Here is a 24,890-nt window from a genome sequence, read left to right as displayed (position 1 = left end):
GAAGCCCTAAACATAAACATGCCTAGGAAGCCAACCCTATGGTTAATAACCCTCCGCTATTCCTTAATACAGTGTGGTATTTGTATGCTGGTGGGAAATGGGGGGTGTCTTAATGTCACAAAATCTGTGACAGTACAGTTTAGAAAATATTCAACTTATATACGGACCCGTTATATTATAAACCACTGACAATAAGGCTGGCACAAACCAGGATAGATACATATAAATATTAGAATGAGAAAGCAACCCAGAGGGAGTGATTTAAAATTCCACATCCCAATTCTGTCCCCACCATATTTTGGTCGAGCTCAGAAAATTCTGTCCAGGCATTTACTCAAACTGTTATTTCCTTATATTTGTATGGCTTTACCATGCTTTTGCACATCTCTTCAAGATATATACTACTATCACTACTGATAACAACAAATAAATGCAGGTATTTATACAACACAAAGCTATCTGATTTAATTAGCAAACACAGGGACGGCTGGGTGTCTCAGTCGTTAAGCAACTGCTTTCGGCTCAGGTCATGATCCCAGGGTTCTGGGATCGAGGCCCGCATCGGGTTCCCTGCTCAGCTGGAAGCCTGCTTCTCCCTCTCCCAATCCCCCTGCTTGTGTTCCCCCTCTCGCTGTGTCTCTGTCAGATAAATAAAATTTTTAAGAAATTCATAAATGCCACAGAAATTCTACTAAAAAGAAACATCTCTGCACAACTTCCACATTAGTGTTCCTCAGTCAACGCACTCTGCTAATGTTTAGCATGTTCCACTACGGGCAAACCACCAGAGAAAACGTATACTTACCAAAATGACTAAGAACTGAGGACTGGGAAGTTGAGGGCTTGAGGTCCCAAGAAGAAGTGGTTGTGGGTGGACTTGTACTATTCTGCTGTGAACTTGGGGTAGTGGTAAACTGGCCCAAACTTGGAGCTTTCAACTGGTCCAAAACCTGGGAGCTGGTGATGTTTGCCATTTTGGAAGGTGCAAGCTCCCCAAATCCTGAACCAAGGACGGATGACTTTAAAAGGAAAAAAAAAAAAGCAAAAATCCTCAGCAAACTGTACTCCAGACTTTAAGTACATCAAGTATTTAACAAGAATTTTAAAAAACTATAACCTAGAACATTTGAATAAATGAGTAAATACTACATGAAAATATTACTACAAAATCTGATTACAGAACAAAATCTGATTAAACCCAACAATCCGTCTAGATTCTGATAAAGATATTAAAGGGAAGGGGAATATTTTATCTGGATTTTAAGACATTGCTTTGTTTTGGGCACCTGTGGGTGGCTCAGTTGATTAGGTCACTGCCTTTGGCTCAGGTCATGATCCCAGGGTCCTGTGGTTGAGCCCCATGTCAGGGAGCCTGCTTCTCCCTCTCCTTCTCCCTTTGTTCCTCCAAACCCCATTCGTGTTCTCCCTCTTTCTCCTGCAAATAAATTGTCCTCCCCACCAAGATTTTATTTATTTAGAGAAAAAGAGCATAAGTAGGGGGAGCAGCAGCCAGAGGGAGAGGGAGAACCAGGCTCCCTTGATGCAGGCCTCATCCCAGGACTCCAGGATCATGACCTGAACAGAAGGCAGCCACTTAACCAATTGAGTCACCCAGGAGCCCCATCAAATAAATGAAATCTTAAAAAACAAAAAGACATTGCTTTCTTTTTAAAAGTGATGCCACAGGGGCACCTGGGTGGCTCAGTGGTTAAGCCTCTGCCTTCGGCTCAGGTCATGATCTCAGTATCTTGGGATCGAGCCCCACATGGGGCTCTCTGCTTGGCAGGGAGCCTGCTTCCCCCTCTCTCTGCCTGACTCTCTGCCTACTTGTGATCTCTCTCTCCCTCTCTCAAATGAATAAACAAAATCTTTAAAAATAATAAATAAATAAATAAATAAATAAAAGTGATGCCACAAATTCACAAAATGGTATCGTTTTTTACACTAAAGATAAATACCATGACTTAAATGACAAGGACAAGCTTCAGAAACAAAAGTACAGTATTTTCTTAACGTATGCAACAACAGTAATCATACTTATTAAGTTTGATCATGGAATGGCTCAGCCATGTCATCCTGCAAAATTAAATGCAGGCTAGAGCACTTACTTAAAAAGTTAATATTCTAAAACCAAACAGTAAATTACACATGAGATATCTGTGTATTGGGCCAATACCCTGGACATCACTGCATTTCTTTCAAGTTGTTTTGATGACTAAGAACACCAAATACGCTCCTTAACTAAGTATCCAAAAGAAAATGTTACACCTCTTCTATCTATCCTCATTCATCTATCCTATCAGGTCAGATACCAAGAGCCAATGAGAATGATATATGTAAAAAAATGAAACTGGACCACTTTTTAAAACAAAACACAAAAATAAACTAGAAACAGATTAAAGACCTAAATTTGAAACCTGAAACCATAAAAATCCTAGAAGAGAACATAGGCAGTAATTTCATTCACATCGGCTGCAGCAACATTTTTCTAGATATGTCTCCTAAGGCCAGGAAAAAAAAGCAAAAATAAACTATTGGGACTATACCAAAATAAGAAAAGAAAAAAAACAAACAAACAAACAAAAAAAAACACAAGGAGAATGAAAGCCTACAACTCATGAACACAATGGCAGATCAACTGCATTTCTACATATCAAGATCCTTCAGTTTCTAAAAAGGTATTTATCAAAAACTAACTTTTTAAGGGCCCCCGGGTGGCTCAGTTAGTTAAGCATCTGCCTTTGGCTCAGGTCATGATCCCACAGTCCCAGGACTGAGTTCCACATGGGGCTTCCCACTCAGTGGGGAGTCTACTTCTTCCTCTGCCCCTCCCCCCTCATGCTTGCTCTCTCTCAAATAAATAAAATCTAAAGAATAATAAAAAAAATAAACTTTTTGAAACATTTAAAAGGTCAAAAACAGGAATGACCTGCATTCTCTGAAGAGATCAGATACAGAAAGTTGAAATTATTATTTCTGTTAACACTACCCAAAGGCATGGAGTATCCCAGTTGTTTTAAGGAAATTCAAGTTCTCCAATCTGAGCAAAACATTAGGTTATAAGCAGTTTTGCACATAAATAACAGAATCTGCTAACATTATTTATCACTACTCCAGAGGCCTTCCTCATGCTGTCCCAAACACAGGTCTTATGTTGCTATGAATCCACCACAACCCAGTTCAAGCCCCCTTGTTCAGTAAAGGCTTCCAGGATGATGCTTCTATTCTTCTGATCGCTTTCCTCCATCAACTATTATCAAATGCAGTTTCTGTGTGTTTTGCAACACAATGAAATCACTGAATCAAGGACTAACGCTTAGCTTCAGGTTAACACTTAGCACAGGACTTCTCAATTTCACCTGTATTTTAATCAATGGGGGCTTTAACAATGTGTATACTGATACACAAATATGTGTGCACTCACATATACACAAACATACACAAGTGCCCAACTTGCAATCCCAAAATTGTGACTTATTTGGTCTATGTGGACTCTGGCATTATATTATTATTACTATTACTACTTTTGTTATTTACTCAAGTTCCCCATTGATTATAAAAGTACAGTAGGTTGAGCACCTTTGTTGTAATATGCTAAACAATACCTGTTCCAGTTTCTCAAGGTGCTGTTCATTATGAAAGGCAACACACCAGAAGGCACTGTTAAAAACAAAAAACACGGAGCGCCTGGGTGGCTCAGTGGGTTAAGCCGCTGCCTTCGGCTCAGGTCATGATCTCAGGGTCCTGGGATCGAGTCCCGCATGGGGCTCTCTGCTCAGCAAGGAGCCTGCTTCTCTCTCTCTCTCTCTCTCTCTCTCTCTCTGCCTGCCTCTCCATCTACTGTCAAATAAATAAATAAATAAATCTTTAAAAAAAAAAAAACAAAAAACAAAAAACACTACTTGTGTTCTACCTATGAGTGTCCTGGCTGAGATTCCAGCAGGTCAGCCTAGATATTATGTCAGCATACCAGTAGCAGATGGAAAGGCAAAAAGAAGAAAGGACAGGAATGGTTCAATCAAAACTTGCAGGCACTGCGGCCCCTGGCTGGCTCAGTTGGTGCAATGTGTGGCTCTTGATCTCAGGGTTACAAGTTCGAGCCCCACACTGGGTGTAGAGATTGCTTTAAAAAATTAAATAAGGGGAGCCTGGGTGGTTCAGTGGGTTAAAGCCTCTGCCTTCGGCTCAGGTCATGATCCCAGGGTCCTGGGATCAAGTCCCGCATCTGGCTCTCTGCTCCGCAGGGAGCCTGCTTCCTCCTCTCTCTCTCTGCCTGCCTCTCTGCCTACCTGTGATCTCTCTCTGTCAAATAAATAAATAAAATCTTTAAAAAAATTTAAATTAAAAAAACAAAAAACAAAACTTGAGGGTATTATTAGACCTTCTCAAAACAGAGACAGCATCATGCCCTGGGCTGTCCTACTTCAAGCACTGACACCCTCTCATACATAATCATCAGTGACACTAAAAATGCCAAGTCCCAAGCCAGTTATACATGACATGACATGTCTGCAGAGTAGAAGACAGCAATGAAAAGTTTACATATTTCATTCTCTATTTTATTAGGGTTCAGCAAATGATTTTTGAGTCAATAAGGGGACAAGATATCATATTTGTACAAAATTTTGTTTCTCAACCACAGATTTCAGGTAAAACATAGCAAATGAACCAAAATAATTCCCACTAGTGAAAGCTGTGGATCTGTATTCCAAACGCCCCCATCCCCCCACTGCCAAATGAGAGCTGCCTAAAGTTAGGGCCTTCAGTTCACCATTCTGCAGCCACATTCTTTGATATTCTATGCTCTAAGATTTTACTCCCATCAGACTATCTTCATATCCTTCTCTACCAGTTCCTGGAGTCCTGACAGGACTTAAATTTTCATGGGAAGTTAAAGCCAGATATGCAAGCAGCAGATACCCCTGTTTTAATGAAAACATATCCATATCATAAGGTCCTCCACTAGAGTGGCATGTTAAGAAAAAGTACACTAATTTTACAAAAAAAAAAAAAAAAAAAAAAACCAAAAATGCAAAAAATATAAGCACCTAGAAATGTTTTAGCATGATTTTAGCAAGCCAATTCTGACAAACATCTGCATTTAACTAAATTGGAAAACAAATGAATTTTCATGTCGTAAGTACAGACAGACTTTCAAACCAAATCCAAGAAAAAAAATTGCCAGTAAGAAGGATGCCTGAGTGATTACGACTCAAGATTTCAACTAATTGTAAAAAAAGGTAGCACAGTCATTAAACATCTGCCTTCACCTCAGGTCATGATCCCAGAGTCCTGGGATCAAGACTCGTGTTGGGATCCCTGCTCAGCAGGAAGCCTGCTTCTCCCTCCCCCACTACCCCCTGCTTGTGTTCCTGCTCTTGCGGTCTCCCTCTCTGTCAAATAAATAAATAAAATCTTTACCCGCCCCTCCAAAAAGAAGAAGTATTTCCAATCTTTGTCCAGAAAACTCAGAGTAGCTCAATTCCACATGGCAACATCAGATATGTGCTTGGTAATTCTCACATCATTGTTTTCTGGACTGATATCTACTGCAGATATATTTTTATTTATAAAATAATTATAAGGCAAGTGTCATTCTGGAATACATTTGCTTATGGGTACATTTCTTCAAATCCCATACTAAAATAAAAGTGAGTTACCAGACTCTGAGGAGAATAGGAGTTGACAGCATTGGAGCTGCCAGTCCCTGGTGCCATCTGATTGTTGTGCTGAGAATTTGTGAAGACAAGGGCTTGACCAAAGCCCTGCTGTTGGGAAGTTTCAAAGGAGTTGACTTCTGAGGCTTGACTGGGAGGAACAGGCTTCTGGAGCAAGGCTACCAGATCAATGCTAAGCAGACAAAAGCAAATGAGGAACGAGTCAAAAGAAAATCTTATCAATAATGAATTTGAGAAGTGAATCAATATAGAGTAAATTCATGTTAAAAATATTTAAGTGAGGAAAACCTTTGGAAACGGGAATTTAAAGGAGCCAAAAGGATAGCATAAATTAAAAAAGCATACAAAGCCACAGAGACTAAAGCAGGACTTGGCAGAGAAATGAAAAGGTACATAAAGACAGCTCCACAGAAACAAGCACAATAACAACTGATTTGAAAACTTGGAGCAAATGAGTAAATAAACAATTTTATGAAGTTTGGCTCATTTTCTGTAAAATATTTTGCCCCACTCATAACTCAGTACCAATGTTTCTTAAACTTGCCTCAAGGAGAGTGAATCCCTGTTTGGGGGGAATGAGAACCACAGTCATGGTAGACAATTCAAGTAGTTTCCCATTTATCATAAATACCCCCCTGTGAGTTCTACATTCTAAGCTATAATATAATTTAAGTTTATATAAAACTCCAATAATTTTCTCACTTAAAAATTCAGGAAGTGGCGCCTGGGTGGCTCCGTCTGCTAAGCATCTGCCTACGTTTCAAGTGGGATCAAGCCCACATCAAGCCTGCCACTCCCCCCACTTGGGCACCCACTCTCTGTCAAATGAATTTCAAAAATCTTAAAAGAAAAAATACTCAGGAAAAAATGTACAAAATATAAAAAATGCACAAATGCCCTGTTAGCTACAACTCTTGTAAATGTCCCCAGAAGAGAGAATCATGGCCTGAAAACCTAAAAGCATGAGTAAGAAATAATCTTCTAGACCTATACTACCTGACATGTAAGTGCACTAACTCTTCTCCACAGAACCTGTAAGGTGCTCAGGATTAACTCACATAGTAATTTACTCCATTAAACCCTTTCAAAGGCCAGTTTCCAGTCAGTTGTATTTGTTTTTTTTTGTTGTTGTTTTGTTTTAATGCCCTCTCATTCCCAATTGTGACCTCTGGTCCCATCTTTTCCCTCCTGTTTCACTGAGTAGGGAGGAGGAGGCTTCTTTTTTTTTTTTTTTAAATGAAAATGACCCTATAAAACTGAGTAACGAATACAGTAAGGAAGTTCTATCCACTTAAGAAATTCCTAGCAATTCACAAAACCTTTGTTCATTTTATTTCCCTATAATGAAGTCTTACAACCATCTCATTTAACACGAAATTAAGTGTGTCAGATTCAAAATTTCCTTCAATTTTCTGAGGTCATATAAAGGCTTTCATCCTCCTAGATCATTGTATTTTGAAATCATAATCAAAGGTTTTTTGAGTTATTGTAGATGAGATGGGTAGATGAGAATTAGATATATAAAATATGTCCAAGGGGCGTCTGGGTGGCTCAGTGGGTTAAAGCCTCTGCCTTCGGCTCAGGTCATGATCCCAGGGTCCTGGGATTGAGCCCCGAGTTGGGCTCTCTGCTCAGCAGGGAGCCTGCTTCTCTCCCTCTCTGCCTGCCTCTCTGCCAACTTGTGATCTCTGTCTGTCAAATGAATAAATAAAATCTTAAAAAAAAAATTCATTTCTGCACATTCTAATGCTTCTATTTTTCTGAAAACTCTTTTTTCTGTAATCTAGGAGACTAGATTATAACTCGTAGAGCCCATATAAAATGAGAAGTTTGTATTAGACTCAAAAGATCTAAATAAATGGTATTTATACATAGAAACCAAAGGATATTTTGTATTAGGTTCATCTGTCAAAATACAATATATTGTATTATACTAAGTGAAATAAGTCAATCAGAGAAAGACAATTATTATATGATCTCACCGATATGAGGAATTTGAGAAACAAGACAGAGGATCACAGGGGAAGGGAGGGAAATATGAAAAAAGATGAAACCAGCGAGGGAGACTCTTAATCTCAGGAAACAAACTAAGGGTTGCTGGGGGTGAGGGAGCACGGGTGGTGGGAGGAATGGGGTGGCTTGGTGAGGGATATTGGGGAGGGTATGTGCTATATGGTGAGCGCTGTGAATTGAGTAAGACTGATGAATCACAGACCTATACCCCTGAAAACATTATATGTTAATTTTTTAAAAAACCATATATTTACAAAAATAAAAAAGAACCATTAAATAAATTTAATATTATCAAATAAGCTTACAGTCAGTGGAGCATGCAACTATCAATCTTAGGGTTTTGAGTTTGAGCCACATGTTGGGTAGAAATTACTTAAAAAAATAAAAAAGTCTTTGAAAATAATTTAAGTTAAGGGGACGCCTGGGTGGCTCAGTGTGTTAAGCTGCTGCGTTCGGCTCAGGTCATGATCTCAGGGTCCTGGGATCGAGTCCCACATCCGGCTCTCAGCTCAGTAGGGAGCCTGCTTCCCTCTCCCTCTCTCTGCCAAATAAATAAATAAAACCTTAAAAAAAATTTTAAGTTAAACAAAACAGGCTTAACATAATCTCTATCACAAATGATGACAAGTCACAAACATCGCTATTTTAATTCATCAGATAATACAATAAATTAGAAAATGATAGAGGCTCTGTCAGCTCACAAGGAAGGTTAGGGATAAAACAAAATCTTAGAAGGAATAAGTTAAAACCTTAGAGATTCCAGGAAAGAGAAAAAAAGAGACCTAGTAAGACCCAAAACAAATTTCCGGAGCAAGAAATTTAAATTATGCTTTGAATAACAGACAAAAGGTGACAAAAATTGTTTACCTTTGCCCAGGTGTGACGTGATTCTCCGCTGGAACAGCTGAGGCCGTGAAGACCTTTGTTTCAGAAAGCTGTTTGGAAAGTAATAAAAAAAAAAAAGACTTTGCTTTTATTTTACAGAACATGAAACTAAAAATGTATCAAATTTCTGACAATTTTCCGTCAATGGTACTCTTATTACACTTCACCCAAAAAGTAGTCTAAGAGAAAGAAAATACATTAAGTGATGATGACAAGTAATATTGTTCAGGTGAAGGTAATTTTAGATTGGCAAACCCATAAAAAGGATTTCACATCAGGGAAAGAATGAAGTCAAGTCAGAGCAGGGTTCTATTTGACATTACACAAAATGAGAAAACAAAATGACATTATACAAAACGACATACACAAAAAAAAACCACCACAAATGCCCAACGTTTGGAAGGGCAAAAAAACCCTCACATTTTCTTTCCCCCAAAACAGATGGTTTTAGTATTTTTGTTATTAGTAAATCTGTATTTCTTTTTTTTATTAAGTCATAGGTTTCCATTTTTATATAGAAACAACTCTGTTGAGGTTATACCACATTCAATAATCAGATAATGCTCAAACCGAATAACTTAAGTTTTGTCATATGAATATGTCCATGAAATCATCACAAAATCAAGACAATGAACATAGTACCCCAAAAGTTTGCTCCTGTCCCTATGTAAGCAATCCCTCCTACTATTTACCTTAGCAACCACCAATGTGTTTTCTGTCACCAGAGATGAGTGTTTTAATTTCTAGAATTTTAAGTGGAATTTTAAAATATGCAGGTTATTTTTTGGTCTGGCTTTCTTCAGTGAATACAATTATTTTAAATTTATACATATTGTCTAAATGCCCTTTTAAGTATTAAGGACCCCAGAATAAAATTTTTTGTAAGTTCAACTCACATTATTGAAAGGTAGGCTCTTCTCACATTTTCAAAGTGTGAGCTTTCAAAGGCTGAAAAATGATGACCTAATGAGATTATGTGAGAAACTGCAGAAAATCTTTCAAAGACTGCTGTAATACTTATCAACTCTAACAGTCTCAGAACTCTGAAACACTGTATAATAATCAGGTTGCCTTACATATTAATATTCTGGCAGGGGCAGAGTAGACAGTAGGTGTCCGTTTTCTATAAAAAACAAATAAAAGGGGTACCTGGGTGGCTCAGTCGGTTAACTGGCTGCCTTTGATTCAGGTCATGATCCCAGGGTCCCAGGATTGAGCCCCACGTCAGGCTCCCTGCTCAGGGAGAGCCTGTTTCTCCCTCTCCCTTTGCCTGCCTCTCTGCCTACTTGTGTTCTGTCAAATAAATAAACAAAATCTTAAACATAAATAAATAAATAAATAAATAAATATAAAAAGTGCTGAATAGGAGTTACACTGCACCTGTTCCAAGGTGGTATCTTAAAGAGTCCCCAAGGAATTCATTTTTGCCTTAACTCTATTTAATACATAAGATTCTATAAGACACAGAGAAAAGCAATAAAGGAGTAACTGTGAAAAGCAAAGCCACAAAAACAGTAAACAGTTCAAAGCAAATGAGAGAACCACATTAACCACTGACATCCTCTTTAACCTTGGTAGAATACAAAAAATTAGTTTCCTCCTTCTCTATTTTCTAAAAAAAGGAGAGGGGCAACTACTGGCTCAGCCAGTAAATCATGATTCTTGATTCAAGCCTCACGTAGTAGGTGCAGAAGCTACTTAAAAATAAAATCTTTTTTTAAAAGTATGTAAAAAGTAAGCAATCTCAGATTTCAAGAGACACAAGCTGTATTTTAGAATTTGTGAAAAGAAAAAAAATCAAAAGAAAATACATAAAAATTATTTAAAGTGGCTGCAACCTGGCTGGCTCAGTTAGTAGAGCATGCAACTCTTTGATCTTGGGTTTGCAGGTTTAAGCACTATGCTAAATGCAGAAATTACTTAAAGGGAAAAAATGGAGTAGGGAAGGAAGGGTTAATAGGTATTGTTGTTTTGGGTTATTCTTAGAGATTTACTTATTTATTCAAAAGAGAGAAAGTGAGTGTGGCAGGGAGGGAGAATCTCAAGTAGACACCTGTTGAATGTGGAGCCCAACATGGAACCTGACCTCACCACCCCGAGATCATGACCTGAGCTGAAAACAAGAGTTGGACCCTTAATTCAGACTGAGCCCCCAGGTACTCCAACAGTTATTGTTCTAAGTTCTTTTTTTTTTTTTTTAAAGATTTTATTTATTTATTTGACAAGAGAGAAATCACAAGTAGATTGAGAGGCAGGCAGAGAGAGAGAGAGGGAAGCAGGCTCCCTGCTGAGCAGAGAGCCCGATGCGGGACTCGATCCCAGGACCCTGGGATCATGACCTGAGCCGAAGGCAGCGGCTTAACCCACTGAGCCACCCAGGCGCCCCTATTGTTCTAAGTTCTACATAGAATTTTCTATTTTTGCCTTAGATTACTCATGTTTCAATCACCATTATTTTATATCAGGAAAGTTTTAAATTTTTGGATACTTTGAGAAAAGATATCCAAATTTCCTATGCTAATTCTTATCATTAATTACAAATTATACTGTGACATAATATGGACTCTCCAGAATATTAATCTCTATGTGCGTACGTTTGAACTGCTTGTTAACAACATTCACTGGAAGACCTCATCTAACCCACAGAACAACTAATCGAAAGTCAAACAGGATAACTGTTATGATATTCATTACACTGGGCGGAAAAGAGAAGGCTCAATAAGGAAAGATGCATCACTCAAAGTCAATAGGTCAGTTCAGTCAGAATTTGAATACAGGCCTTTTTTCTTTTTTTTTTAAGATTTTATTTATTTATTTTTAAAATATTTTATTTATTTATTTGACAAAGAGAGATCGCAAGTAGGCAGAGAGGCAGGCAGAGAGAGAGAGAAGGAAGCAAGCTCCCCGCTGAGCAGAGAGCCCGATGCGGGGCTCGATCCCAGGACCCTGGGATCACAACCTGAGCCGAAGGCAGAGACTTTAACCCACTGAGCCACCCAGGCACCCCTATTTTTATTTATTTGAGAGGGAGAGAGAGGAGAGCACAGGGGAGGGGGGAGGGAAAGGTAGACTCCCGCTGAGCAGGAAGCCCAATGAGCTATTCATTACTAGGATGCTAGGATTTTGACATGAGTCAAAAGCAGCCACTTAACCAACTCAGCACCCAGGCACCCCATGGCCTTTTGCATTCTGATCCCCTGCTCATCTTCTAACCTGCCTGCTGACCCAGACAGGAGCCAAAAAGCTCCTAGCTCTAAAGCTTCTAGCACTGAAAATATTTCTTCCTCCCAAACAAACACTTGGCAAAAATTCTAGTAACAAAGACACTGAAAAGTTGAACAGCTCTGTTTCAAGTAAGATGAAGTTCCCACAGCTGCTCACTCTATCTTCCTTCGTCACTGGTACCCATCCCTCCACTGATTCAAGTAAGCATCTACCTAGTCCATCATCCTCCTATTACCAGTACTACAGAGCCTGATGACATCATACCCCAAAGATTTATGGTTAATATATGGCAGAAGTGAATACATACCTTAAATCTCAATCAAATGAGCACTTCTATTGTCTCGCTTCCTCATACTCAACCCAGTCTGCTCACTAACAAACCAGATACAATACTGCTTTGCAGCAGAAAAGGGGTGGCATACTGTAGGTCATTTCTTTAAGAATGTACTTGTAGGGGTGCCCGGTGTCTCAGTCTATTAAGCATTGACTTTGGCTCAGGTCATAAATTCACGGTCCTGGGAGTTTGCCTGTCTCTCTCCCTCTGTCCCTCTCCGTTTGTGCTGTCTCTCTCTCACTCAAATAAAATCTTTAAAGTATATATATTCTTATAAAATAATAAATAAAAATATACCTGTTAAAACGGTAGGGGAGGGCAGGAAATTTTTCTCAGGAAAAAAATTTTCAAAGTCGGGGTCATTTTATGATATTAAAGGTCAATATTGGGGGCACCTGGCTGGCTTTGTCAGTAGAGCATGCAACTCTTGGGTCTTGGGTTCGTGAGTTTGAGCCTCATACTGGATGCAGAAATTACTTAAAAATGAATAAATTTAAAACCCATTATTTAAATAAATAAAGGCCAACACTTATAATCTCTTTATTCTCACCCACACAATGTTTGCTCTCGATGATGTACATATACCTGTTCTGGAGCTTGAGAGTCAAACAGAAAATTGGTACAAAACATAAAATATAGGGCTACTTGTTCAGTTATATTTTATTAAGTTAAATTCTTTTTTAACCAAATAATATCTTATGCTGGGACCAGAGTTACAGATCAACACTACCAGAACTAAAGTAGTACACTAAAAAATGTCTATGGAATAAACAAATATAACAAGAATCTAGTTTTAAGAAGAAGGGGTCGGGACCTAGAACCAGAATCACTTATTCAGGTTAATTTCAGCTGTGACCCAAACACCATCTCCATTAAAACAAAAACACTATAAAAAATAAAAGGTCAGGGCAACACCATCAGTTGATTATCAGAACGAAGAAGGGATGCCTGGGTGGCTCAGGTGGCTAAGCATCTGACTTTGGCTCAGGTCATGATCTCAGGTCCTGGGATCAAGTCCCACATCCGGCTCCGTGTTCAGCAAGGACCTTGCTTCTCCCTCTCCCTCTGTGCCTCACCCTGCTTGAGCACTTTCTCTCACTCTCAGATAAATAAAATCATAAAAAATTTAAAACTTTTTAAAAAGAACAAACAAAACAGAAAATAAGTGAAAAAATGATTTCAATCCGTTTTACTACTGGTCATTTTTAAATGGGTGCTTTAGATTTTTTTTTTTAATTTGACAGAGACACAGCAAGAGAGGGATAGGGGGGTTGCAAGGGGAGAAGCATGCCTCCCATGGAGCAGGGCACCTGATATGGGGCTTAAACCCAGGACCCTGAGATCATGAGCTAATCCAAAGTCAGCAGCTTAACAGCAGAGCCACCAGGCACTCCAAAGTGGATGCTTTAAAACCAAGTTTCTTAAAAATCTCAACACCCCAACTTCCTTCTGAGAAGCATTTGCTAAAAAAAACATGATTATCACAGATATCCAAAAAGGAATGAACAACTATAGGTCTCCAGCTTTCTTCAAGGAATGTATACCCCTATCAAAAACCAAAAGGAAGACAAATCTAATCTGATGCTAAATACTTACATCTTCAGTCCAGTCGTCTGTTGTCCACTCTTCCACAGAATTCTTCCAGGTTCCTATTGACAATAATCACAGTTTACATCACAAAGCCAAATACTATCTTACTCCAAATAATTCTTGGTTGTATACTGCACAAGATGTGTCATGTATCTCATGAATTTAGTTTACCAATCCAAGAAATATGAAGCTATTCTCAATAAAATGTCATGTTGTCAAATACCAACTTAGCTAGCTACTATGCACATAAACTCAAATCAATTTCTCAAACTTATTTTGCATCAGTGTAGATCATATTCAAGCAATTCTGCCATGAGTAAGAAAGTATGAACACAGCACAAGTACAATGAGATCCTTATGATATATAAAATTTAAAACAGGACAAAGTTAATTATGAAGCTGGTCTGCCTTGGACCCTAATTTCATGTTGATTACTGAATTCATAGACACCTCCTTGTTGTAAGGTATTTGTTCCATTCTATGATTTCCTAACAGTCAGTCCTGCTGACATGAAGTACAGTGCTATAACTCCTGACTGGGTACAGACGATCTGCTCAAACAACTGTTACAGAACAAACAGCTACCAAATTATTAAGCGTTTTAAGAAGAAAGCACTTGTGGGGGCACCTGGGTGGCTCAGTCAGTTAAGTGTCTGCCTTTGGCTTGGGTCATGATCCCAGATGGAGTTCTGGGATCAAGCCTGAAGTCAGGCTCCCTCTTCAGCGAGAGTCTGCTTCTCCCTCCCTCTCTGTCCCTTCCTCTGCTCTGCTCTCTCTCTCTCTCTCGCTCACTCACTCTCAAATTAATAAAATCCCTTTTAAAAATTTAAAAAAAAAAAAAAAAAAAAGCATTTGTGTCCAGAAATACTGACTTCAGTATTCAGAGATCCTATATGAGTACAGGTCCATTATTTTTAACTACACATGCAAATACACACCCAGAGGAAAAGAAAAAAATTTAAGATTTTATTTATTTATTTGTCAGAGAGCGAGCGAGCCAGAGTGCACAAGCAGGCAGAGGCAGAGAGATAAGCAGTCTCCCCGCTGAGCAAGGAGACTGATGTGGGACTTGATCCTAGGACCCTGGGATCATGACCTGAGATGAAGGCAGCAGCTTAACCAACTGAGTCACCCAGGCGTCCCGAGAAAATGGTTTTTAAAAGAAAATATACTAAGATATCAACTATAACTACAACCAGGAAGACTGCGGATGTTTTCATTCCTTCCCAGCGGAAGAAATGAGCTGAGCATCTGACCTATAATGAGGTCTGTGTGTGGAGAGGACAAAGGGAAGAGAAGAAAGGAAACACTCTTGAGAAAAAAGGGCAGGTAACCAGAGCTAATCTCCTTGGAATGAAGTCAATAACCTAATAACCAAATGCCTCATAAATAGATGGTTATTACCTAGGAAAAGAGTCCTTCTCATTGGAATGCTTCTGATTGGATGTCCCTAGTTTAGGACTGGTTATGGCAAACATAGAACTGATGAATGTATGCAGTATGGCTCCCTATAAAATATCACCTAAGATACGCTTCTACCTGGAAGATTTTTCAAACCTGAAAATATTCACTGTTGTGAGAAACCTACACACCTCACTGACAGACTTCATCTATTATTGTGGATCATAGAGCATATATACTATAAGAAGGAAGAATGTGGATACAGGTACTCATTGTTCTTCTGTGCCTCTCAACTGCATGTATCCTCGAAATATCTGTAAAGATTCAGAGAGAAAGATCTGAACTGACAATCTGATCCTTTGCACTGGTTCATTCATCATACCTTTTAATGATTTCCATAATTTCTCCATAAATAACGTGAAACAAATATGAATTTACATCGTCTAACAACATCTTGCTGCATTAAAATATTTTTCTAAACTAGAGAAGAGTTATAGTTTAAGTGAAAAAACAAAAGGTGCAATTAGTCCCCGTCTGAAATCAGTACTGAAATCTTGTTCTCTAAGACCTCTGCACAGGCTTCGTAGAGATCTCCCTGTACACAAAACTAAATAAATCTAAGGCAAGCCATCTACCTATTCTCCATTCTTATATTCCTTCTACAATGTGCCTTTCTTCTGGGTACTAATAATACATAATCTCCAATTTTTTAATACATCAAGACTTCTCTAAGTAAATGTATAGTTTTAAAAGGACACAATTTAATTTAAAGGATGACCACTACACAGTGTTCTTGATGCCACCTTCATCCAACCTACTACATGATCATGCTGTCAAATTCATCATAGGAGACAGTATTCTAAAGATTAATTAATTTTATGAAAAGCTGAGGCTCAACCTGAGCAGTTCTAGGAACATCCTAAGCAAGAAACAGAAAACAGGGGCACCTACCTATCTCAGTCAGTAGATGATGGGACTCTAGATCTTGGGGTTGTAAGTTCAAGCCCCACCCTGGATATAGAGATTACTTAAAAATAAAATCTTAGGGGCACCTGGATGGTTCATTTGGTTAATTGGCTGCCTTCAACTCAGGTCACGGCCCCAGAGTCCTGGGATCAAGCCCCACATCAGGCTCCTTGCTCATCAGGGAGCCTGCTTCTCCCCTGCCTGCCATTCCGTGTGCTTGCTCTCTCTCTTTTTCTCTCACTCACTCTGTCAAATAAAACAATAAAATCTTAAAAATAAATAAATGAAAATAAAATCTTGGGGGAAAAAAATCTTGAAAGTTGGAAAATAGCCAGAAAGATATGTATAAAGAAGGGATACTCCAAAGGAGAAAAACAATGATGAAGAATTAAAAAGCCCTCTACAGGGGTGCCTGGGTGGCTCAGTGGGTTAAGCCGCTGCCTTCGGCTCAGGTCATGATGCCAGGGTCCTGGGATCGAGCCCCGCATCGGGCTCTCTGCTCAGCCGGGAGCCTGCTTCCTCCTCTCTCTCTGCCTGCCTCTCTGCCTGCTTGTGATCTCTCTCTGTTAAATAAATAAATAAAATCTTAAAAAAATAAAAAAATAAAAAGCCCTCTACATAAAATATTAAAGTATCCTAAAGTTTACAATGTATTTTTTCAAAAAAATTTTAAATTGTGAAAAAAAAAAATTTTAAGTTGTGGTAAAATACTCATAAAATTTACTATTGTGATCATTTTTATATGTACTCAGTAGTATTACGTTAAAGCACACTTTCATATACATGATGTAGAGAGACTGGCCTAACACTTGGAGATAGGGGTATTTTGAAAACAATTAAAACACAAATTTAGACATAGAGAATACAGTCAGAACCTAAGTACATTTAATAAATGGCAGAAAACCACGTATGTAGTCACAAGCAGAAGCACAACATGGTAAAGTGCTTATGTCAGGCAACACAGGGCATAGCCCCTTATCAGAATCAGGGCCAAATGCTGCAGTACCCACTCTAAATACGATACATAGTATAAAAATTATGAGAACATTACATATAGATGAATTTAAGTTCTAGACCTAATCCTACTGTAAAATATTAGAATTTTACACTGAAACTTTGGTCCCCATTATAGAACTATAAACCTATACCTCAAACTACAGGAAAACATCAGGAACATTATTTATTTTCAGCTTTTAACAATAAATTTGAGGTGCATGCATTAGGTTCAACCCAACTATCAAAAGCACATATAAGGAAGCAACATAGGAAAAAGGAAAACAATGAGTCAAAGACCTACGGTGTCCTGATGGTCAATCTGTAAAACACTTCTGTAATCAAAAGTTGATATTTAATCAAGCAGTCGTAAAAATAGTTTTTACAATTATTCACGTGATGAAATTTTCTTAGCTAGCCTTGATTAAAATGGAAGATATTATAAGCATTTTAGAAGATTTCTTTTTAGTAAGCTCTGTGCCCAACATGCGGCTTAAAGCCGACCCCAAAATCAAAAGTCACAGGCCCTATGGACTAAGCCAGCTAGGCCCCTCCTTTTCAGAAGTTTCATAACTCAGGGAAATTTTTTAATTTAAACAACCATACCTTTGAGTCCATAAGGATTTTTGTTTGGCAGATCCTGAGCTACATTATGAACATCTGATGCCAGTTCTGCAAATGTACAAGGGAAGGTCTTAACATATTAAAAAAAGTATTCATCAAAAGAGAAACTGGTCAGCAACTTAGAGAAAGCCAAGTATCAAAGTTAAGTCCATACTGTGCATCAGAGAAGAAAACTTCCTGCAATCCATAAAGTTACAGGCCCTGTGACTCAAGTATAAATCCTATTAGCCAGATGGCCTTTGAACATTCAATTGCATCAACTACCCTTGTTCACCAAACTCCCTTCCCACTTGTCAAGAGCATTCCAACGTTTAGCAAGTTATACTTAGGATGTTTACATTTAATAAACTAGCATTCTGACTACCCTTTAGTCTATTTTGGTTAATGGATGTCTGCTCTAAGGAATGGATCTATTATCCTGTCAAAGTCAGGTTTCTGAGCCTATAATTATAGCTGAGGGCCAGACTTAGCACTCTCGTTTCCAACAAGACAATGCCACTCTATGATGCCCCTAGAGAAACAGCCAAGCTCTATCAACAGAATCCTCTAACTGTATTCTGCATTAAATACATTTGCTTATTTTTTAGCAAGGAATCAGCTACCCTAAATGAGAATGAGGGGAAGGGAGGGGAAGAGATAGAGACAAGGCAAAAGGGAGAAGAACAGGAAGCAGAATGAGAAAAAAGAAAAGTTAACAGTTAATCAACTAATTCAACATTCTCTTAACACCTGATTTCAAAATCAGTAAACGTTATGAATAAAGCTACTTTACATTCTGTGCAGGTTTTTGTGTGGCTATGTTTTCATTCCTCTTCAATAAAAAACAAAGGTTGGGACTGGAAGACTATTGTGAATATATGCTTTCATACGAGGAATGTATGAGTTCCAGTTATTCTGCCACCTTCACTAATACCTGGTAGCTTCAGTTTCCTTCCATAGCCATTTATTGTTTTAGATTTTTTTTAAAGAGTATTTATTTGACACAAAGAGGGAGAGAAAGAGAAACAAGCAGGCAGAGCAACAGGCAGAGGAAGAGGGAGAAAGAGGCTCCCCGAACAGAAGGAGGCCCAATCCCAGGGCTCCATCCCAGGACCCTGGGATCCTGACCTGAGCTGAAGGTAGCCACTTAACCTAATGAGCTACCCAGGTGCCCCTAGATTTTTTTTTTTTTTTAAAGTAACCTCTACAGCAAACATAAAGCATGAACCTATAACTCCAAGATGTTCGCATGTTCTACTGATTAAGCCCATCAGGCACACCTCTAAAGCCATTTTTATTAATGAAAAATAGCTACCTATTATGTTTTAATTTGATTTCTCCTACAACCAATGACAATGAGCACATTTTTATCTTCCTCTCTGAAGTATCTGTTCAAACTTTTTCCTCATTTTTAAAATAACTTTTTATTTTAAAATAACTACATTCACTAGAAGTTATCCATCAACCTAATGATTACATGCCCCATAATTAATAGCAAAACAACAATTAAAAAAAAAAATGGCACAGAGGCACCTGGATGGCTCAGTCGGTTAAGCATCTATCTGCCTTCGGTTCAGGTCATGATCCCAGGGTCCTAGAGTCCCACGTCAGGATCCCTGCTCAGCGGGGAATCTGTTTCTCCCTCTGCCTACTGTTCCACCTGCTTGTACCCTCTCTATCAAATAAATTAAAACAAAACAAAAACTGGAATAGATACGAAGTGTGTGTATGATTCTAGGTCATCTTTTTATTCTGGTAAAATACACTTAAGGGGCGCTTGGGTGGCTCAGTAGGTTAAAGCCTCCGCCTTCCACTCAGGTCATGATCTCAGGGTCCTGGGATCGAGCCCGGCATCGGGCTCTCTGCTCTGCGGAGAGCCTGCTTCCCTCCCCCCACCGCCCCCCGCCTGCCTCCCTGCCTACTTGTGATCTCTGTCAAATAAATAAAGAAAAATCTTTAAAAAAAAAAAAAAAAACTTGAAAGAGACATTCCCCCCGCCAAAAAACCTTACCACATTAACCCATCTTAGTAGAACTCATTACCATTAAGTTTATTCACAATGTTATACAAACCAACACCACTATCCATTTCCACAACTTTTTCATTTTTTGTTCATTTTTAATTGCTCATTTATTTTATCGGGCTGCTTGTTTTCTTATGAGTTAAGAATTCTTTTTATATTCTGTGTACAAATCCCTTTTCAAATGGGGGTTTGGAGGTGCCTGGCTGGCTCAGTCAGTAAAGCATGTGACTCTTGATCTCTGTGTTGCAGGTTCAGACCCCAGGTTGGGTGGAAAGATTACTTAAAAATAAAATACAAAAAATGGGAGTTTTATATATTTCCTCCTAAACTATGCCTTGTCCTTTCATCTTATTTTCTTCTCAAGAACCAAGTTTTTCTTTCATAACTTGTGCTTCTTGTGTCCTATGTAAGAAATCTTGCCTAACCCAGGGTGACCTGAGAGTTGCCCCTGTATTTTCTTCGGAAGTTGTCCTTTCCAGTTTCACATTTAGAACTATTACCTACTTGATTTATTTTTTTGTGTGTAGGACAGTATAATACATACCACTAAACTGCCTTGAAACTATTGTCCTAAATCAATTAATTAGCCATCTATCTGTTGGTTTATTCTAGATATGCTATTACATAATTGATCAGCCTCAATGCTTTGCCAAATCCACAGATCATTGTAGCTTTGGATTAACTTTTTAAGGGGCACCTGGGTGGCTCAATGGGTTGAGCTTCCAACTCTTGGTTTCGGCTCAGGTCATCATTTCAGGGTCATAAGAGAGAGCCCATGTTGGGTTCCATGCTGCATAAGGAGCCTACTTAAGATTCTATCCCCCCACCCCCACCCCCAAAAAAGATTCTATCTCTTCCTCTGCTCCTCTTCCCCCCAGTCACATAAAGTAACTTTTGAAATCAAGGAGTATGATCTAAGCTTTGCTGTTCTTTTTCAAAATTCTTTGGGCTATACCAGTTCCTGTATTTTTCTATAAAAACTTTATTTTTAAGAACATTTTATTTGTTTGCCAGAGAAAGAGAAAGAATAGAGCGTGTGTGTGCAAGAGCATAAGCAGGGGGGAGTGGCAGAGAGGGAGAAGCAGGCTCCAGGCTAATCAAGGAGTCTGATGCAGGACTCCATCCCCAAATCCTGGGATCATGACCTTAGCTAAAGGCAAAGGCTTAACCAACTGAGCCACTCAGGGGTCTCCTCTACAAAAACTTTAAAATCAAGTTGTCCATTTACACTACAAAAGTCTGCGAGGATTTTTTCAAAGACTTTTATTTATTTGAGAGAGAGAGCACAAGCAGGAAAGGGGCAGAGAGAAATGGACTCCACACTGGGCAGAGAGCCTAATGTGGGGCTTAATCCCAGGACTCTGGGATCATGACCTGAACCGAAGGTAGATGCCCAACAGACTGAGCCAACCAGGTGCCCCTGCTAAGATTTTTATTAAATTCATACTGCACCCAAATAACACTTTGAGAAAAAAATAACTTTTTAATGATATATTGAGTGATCCAGTTCATAAATACTGAGTATCTCTCTCCTTTCGAAGGTCTTGATATTTCTCATTAAGATGCGTAATTCTCAACATACAAATATTACACACACTTTGATTTAATAAAAGTATTTCATGGTTCTGTAATACTATAAACGGTACTTTTTTTCCTTTTTAATTCTCATTTGCAATTGTTCATTGCTAGCAAAGAAACACAGTCTTGATTTTAGGAGTGGTCACACAAGTACATGCATTTGTTCGACTTCACCTACTTGGGCCCTTTAAAAAGGAGAAATATTATTGCCTATGAAATATATCTCAACAAACCTGACATTTTAAAAAACTAGCAAGAAAAATTTTCACAAGGTGCACTACCACGAATTAATACGACAAGAGCCAGTAAAAACCAAATTTCACAACAGTGAAAGTTGAAATATATAAAAATGGTATATCCTTCCATTTATTTCTTGAAACTTCTGATTATGTATCTTAAACATAAGATTTTACATTTTACATTTTCATAGGTATAAGTCTTATCATCCTGCTTATTATTAGACTTCTTCCTAAGCATTTAATGTTTTTTGAGGCTCATTATTTTTTCCATTTTCTCTTTGTTGATGGTTTATAGAGATATATGTATCTACTGAACTTCTACCTAGTACCTTTTAAAACTTCCTTATTTTGGGGTACCTGGGTGACTCAGTCGTTTAGCATCTGCCTTCAGCTCAGGTCAAGACCTCAGGGTCCTGGGATCGAGCCCCGCATCGGGTTCCCTGCTCAGCGGGAAGCCTGCTTCTCCCTCTCCCACTCCCACTGCTTGTGTTCCCTCTCTCGCTGTGTCTCTCGTCAAATAAATAAATAAAAGCTTAAAAAAAAATCCCCTTATTTTAATATTTAACTAGATTTTTATATCACTGCCAGGAATGACAGGTTTTTCCTCTCTTTCCAACCCTTCTGACTTTTTTCATTCCTTACTACAATGACTACAACCTCTAGTATACTGGCATATGGAAACATTAAGAACAGGGGCACCTGAGTGGCTTGGCCATCATGATCCCAAGGTCCTGGATCGAGCCCTACATCAGGCTCCCTGCTTGGAGGGAAGCCTGCTTCTCCCTCTCCCACGCCCCCTGCCTATGTTCCTGCTCTTGCTATCTCTGTCAAATAAATAAAACCTTTAAAAAAGAAAAAAAAGAAAAAAAAAGGAACAGTAGAGAAAAAATATTTAACACATCACCATTAACCGTAACACCTGCTTTAAGTTTTGTAGATATCCCCTACCTGATTAAGGAAATTTCCTTGCATTCCAGATTTGCCAGTTTTTTTTTTTTAAATCAGAAAAAAGATGTCGGGTTTTGTCAAATGCTTTTCCTTATTGAAATGATAAGAATGTTTAGCTTTACTCAGTTGAAGCATGAACACAAGGCACCTGGGTAGCTCAGGGGGTTAAGCCTCTGCCTTCAGCTCAGGTCATGATCTCAGGTTACTGGAATCCAGTCCCACATCACGCTCTCTGCTCAATGGGGAGCCTGCTTCCCCCTCTCTCTGCCTGCCTCTCTGCCTACTTGGGATCATTCTCTGTCAAATAAATAAAATCTTTAAAAAAAAAAACTGTAAAAAAAAAGTATGAATAAAACATTTTTTGAGATATAATTCATACAGCATAAAATCCACTCGTTCAAGGTACACAATTGAGAAGCGTTTAGTATATTCACAAGCTGCACAACAATCATGACTATCTATTCCAGAATATTTTCATCACTCCCAAGAAGAAATCTTGAACCCATTAGTAGTCACTCCCCATTTTTCCCAAACATTCCCAACCCTATGCAACCAAAAGTCTACTTCTATTTATCTGCCTGATCTGCATATTTCATACAAAAGAAATCACACAATATAAAATATGTGCTCCTTTATGCCTGGCTTCTTTCACTCAGCATGTCTTTAAGATTCATCCACATTGCAGGATATATCAGCACTTCATTCCTTCTAACAGTAGAATGAACATTCCATTGTATGGATAATATACTACATTTTACTCATCCATTCACCCACTGAAGGACATTTGTTTCGACATTTTTGACTGCTATGAATTATACTTCTATAAACATCTGTACACAAGGTTTTTACATAAAGCTAGGTCTTCCATTCCCTTGAGTATATATCTAGGAGGTGACTGGTTTTTTAATGTTAAAGAAACTTGACTACCAAAAATACATTTAACATGCCATGGAGTTATTATCCATTTTTATCTTACTGAATGGTTTTCCAGTATTTTGGCTTAAATTTTTACATCTGTAAAAATCTGTGTTGAAGAGAAAGATTAACCTGCAATTTCAAATGTTAGCACAAGATTTATTGACATGAAGTATCTTACAATCTTTTAATATCTGATATTAATTATAATTGTAATTACTATTGTAATTATAATAAAATATAAATTTTATTTATATGCTACATGTTACAATTGTAACTACAATTATAATTAATATCAATATCCCTTTTATCACTCCTATAACCAATTAAGTATGCTTCTTCTCCTTCTGTTGATCAGTCTCAGAGTAAGCTCATCAATTTTACTAATCTTTTCAAATTACCATTTTTATAACTTTTGATGATCCTCTATAATATCTTTGATTTCTAGTTCACTGATTTTGTTTCTGTGGTGGTGGCACAGTCCTATTTTTTTACTATGACAGGTATTACACGGAAGTTTGCTTTTATATTATTTATTGAACTATACTTTTATATTTGTGGTTAAAATTAATGAATTGTCAAAACAGGTTTTTATAAATCCAAGAGCTAATATATATACGTTACCATGAAAAAAAATCCCAGGAGCTCTATTAAATAAACATGCCAATAACCAAGTATTTAGCCATGAATTTCCAAAATGAAACTATCCAAAAACATCAGGCTACAGAAAAAATCTGCAAAAGCAATTGATGCCCAAACTTACCTATCATCCACTACGTTATGTGGCCAAACTTCTAATGGTAATTTTCAGTAACAAGTCCTCCCCTAAGAACTTATATGTATCTCTGACACAATGAGATTTGAGTGACTTTGTACTGACTTACACAGATTAATTAAAGGCTCGGGATCCCTCAGAGTACAGAAGGAAAAAAAAATCAAGTACTTTATGGTCAATGAGATTTTTAAGTGAGACTCTGGAGGTAAGAACCGGCTAATACTCTCAGCGGTAGGACAGCAGCCTGTTTTTTCATTCTCCTCCATGGGCACCACACCTTTGTATGTTAAAGACTCAAACATTAAAAACACATCTTTGACAACAGACACTTACCAGTTCCCTCATCTGCACCATTATGAGTAGCTTCCCAAACTACTGGCTTTGTAACGCACTCATCTACAGATGGAGAATCTGAATAGTCCGCAGGATTAAATGTCCTTGGGTTTGAAAAAAATAAAAAATTAAGGTAATCCAACAATTGCCTAAATCACAAGGTCAACCATACATCATCTTCCCCCCACATCCAAAAAACACCCTGTCCTTTCTAAAAGCCACCTTAAGAAACTTCACACTCCTTCTATTTAATTATGGCTATGTCTTCTGGCCATCAGGACACAGATCTTCTGAAAAGCAGTGACTGACTAGGGACCTTCCATACACTCTTGTATGACGCCCGTATTTCCCTAAATTGCTGCCCTCTGCATCCTAAAACAGATAAGCACAAC

At 38.3% G+C, this 24,890-nt stretch overlaps 1 protein-coding gene and 1 non-coding gene across 5 annotated transcripts in view; both read right to left on the bottom strand.

Annotated features, from left to right (window-relative positions):
- UBAP2 (ubiquitin associated protein 2) overlaps positions 1 to 24,890 on the bottom strand; it is a 134,679-nt gene that overhangs the window by 23,523 nt on the left and 86,266 nt on the right. For 3 of the 4 annotated variants that reach the window (XM_059411484.1, XM_059411483.1, XM_059411486.1), the window contains 6 exons: positions 24,499 to 24,602; positions 17,691 to 17,756; positions 13,732 to 13,784; positions 8,559 to 8,626; positions 5,661 to 5,850; positions 806 to 1,019 (listed from right to left, as the gene is read on the bottom strand). In XM_059411484.1, coding sequence (XP_059267467.1) covers positions 806 to 1,019; positions 5,661 to 5,850; positions 8,559 to 8,626; positions 13,732 to 13,784; positions 17,691 to 17,756; positions 24,499 to 24,602 — 695 coding nt within the window. The remainder of the gene's footprint in view (positions 1 to 805; positions 1,020 to 5,660; positions 5,851 to 8,558; positions 8,627 to 13,731; positions 13,785 to 17,690; positions 17,757 to 24,498; positions 24,603 to 24,890) is intronic. The other variant, XM_059411485.1, reaches the window with a different exon arrangement.
- On the bottom strand, positions 5,458 to 5,540 carry LOC132025275 (small nucleolar RNA SNORD121A). The gene has a single exon (XR_009406530.1). It is a non-coding gene; the product is annotated as a small nucleolar RNA SNORD121A (small nucleolar RNA).

Source organism: Mustela nigripes, chromosome 9, assembly GCF_022355385.1.
Source record: "Mustela nigripes isolate SB6536 chromosome 9, MUSNIG.SB6536, whole genome shotgun sequence".
In the NCBI taxonomy this organism is placed as follows: Eukaryota; Metazoa; Chordata; class Mammalia; order Carnivora; family Mustelidae; genus Mustela; species Mustela nigripes.
This window is presented reverse-complemented; position numbering and strand designations above follow the sequence as displayed.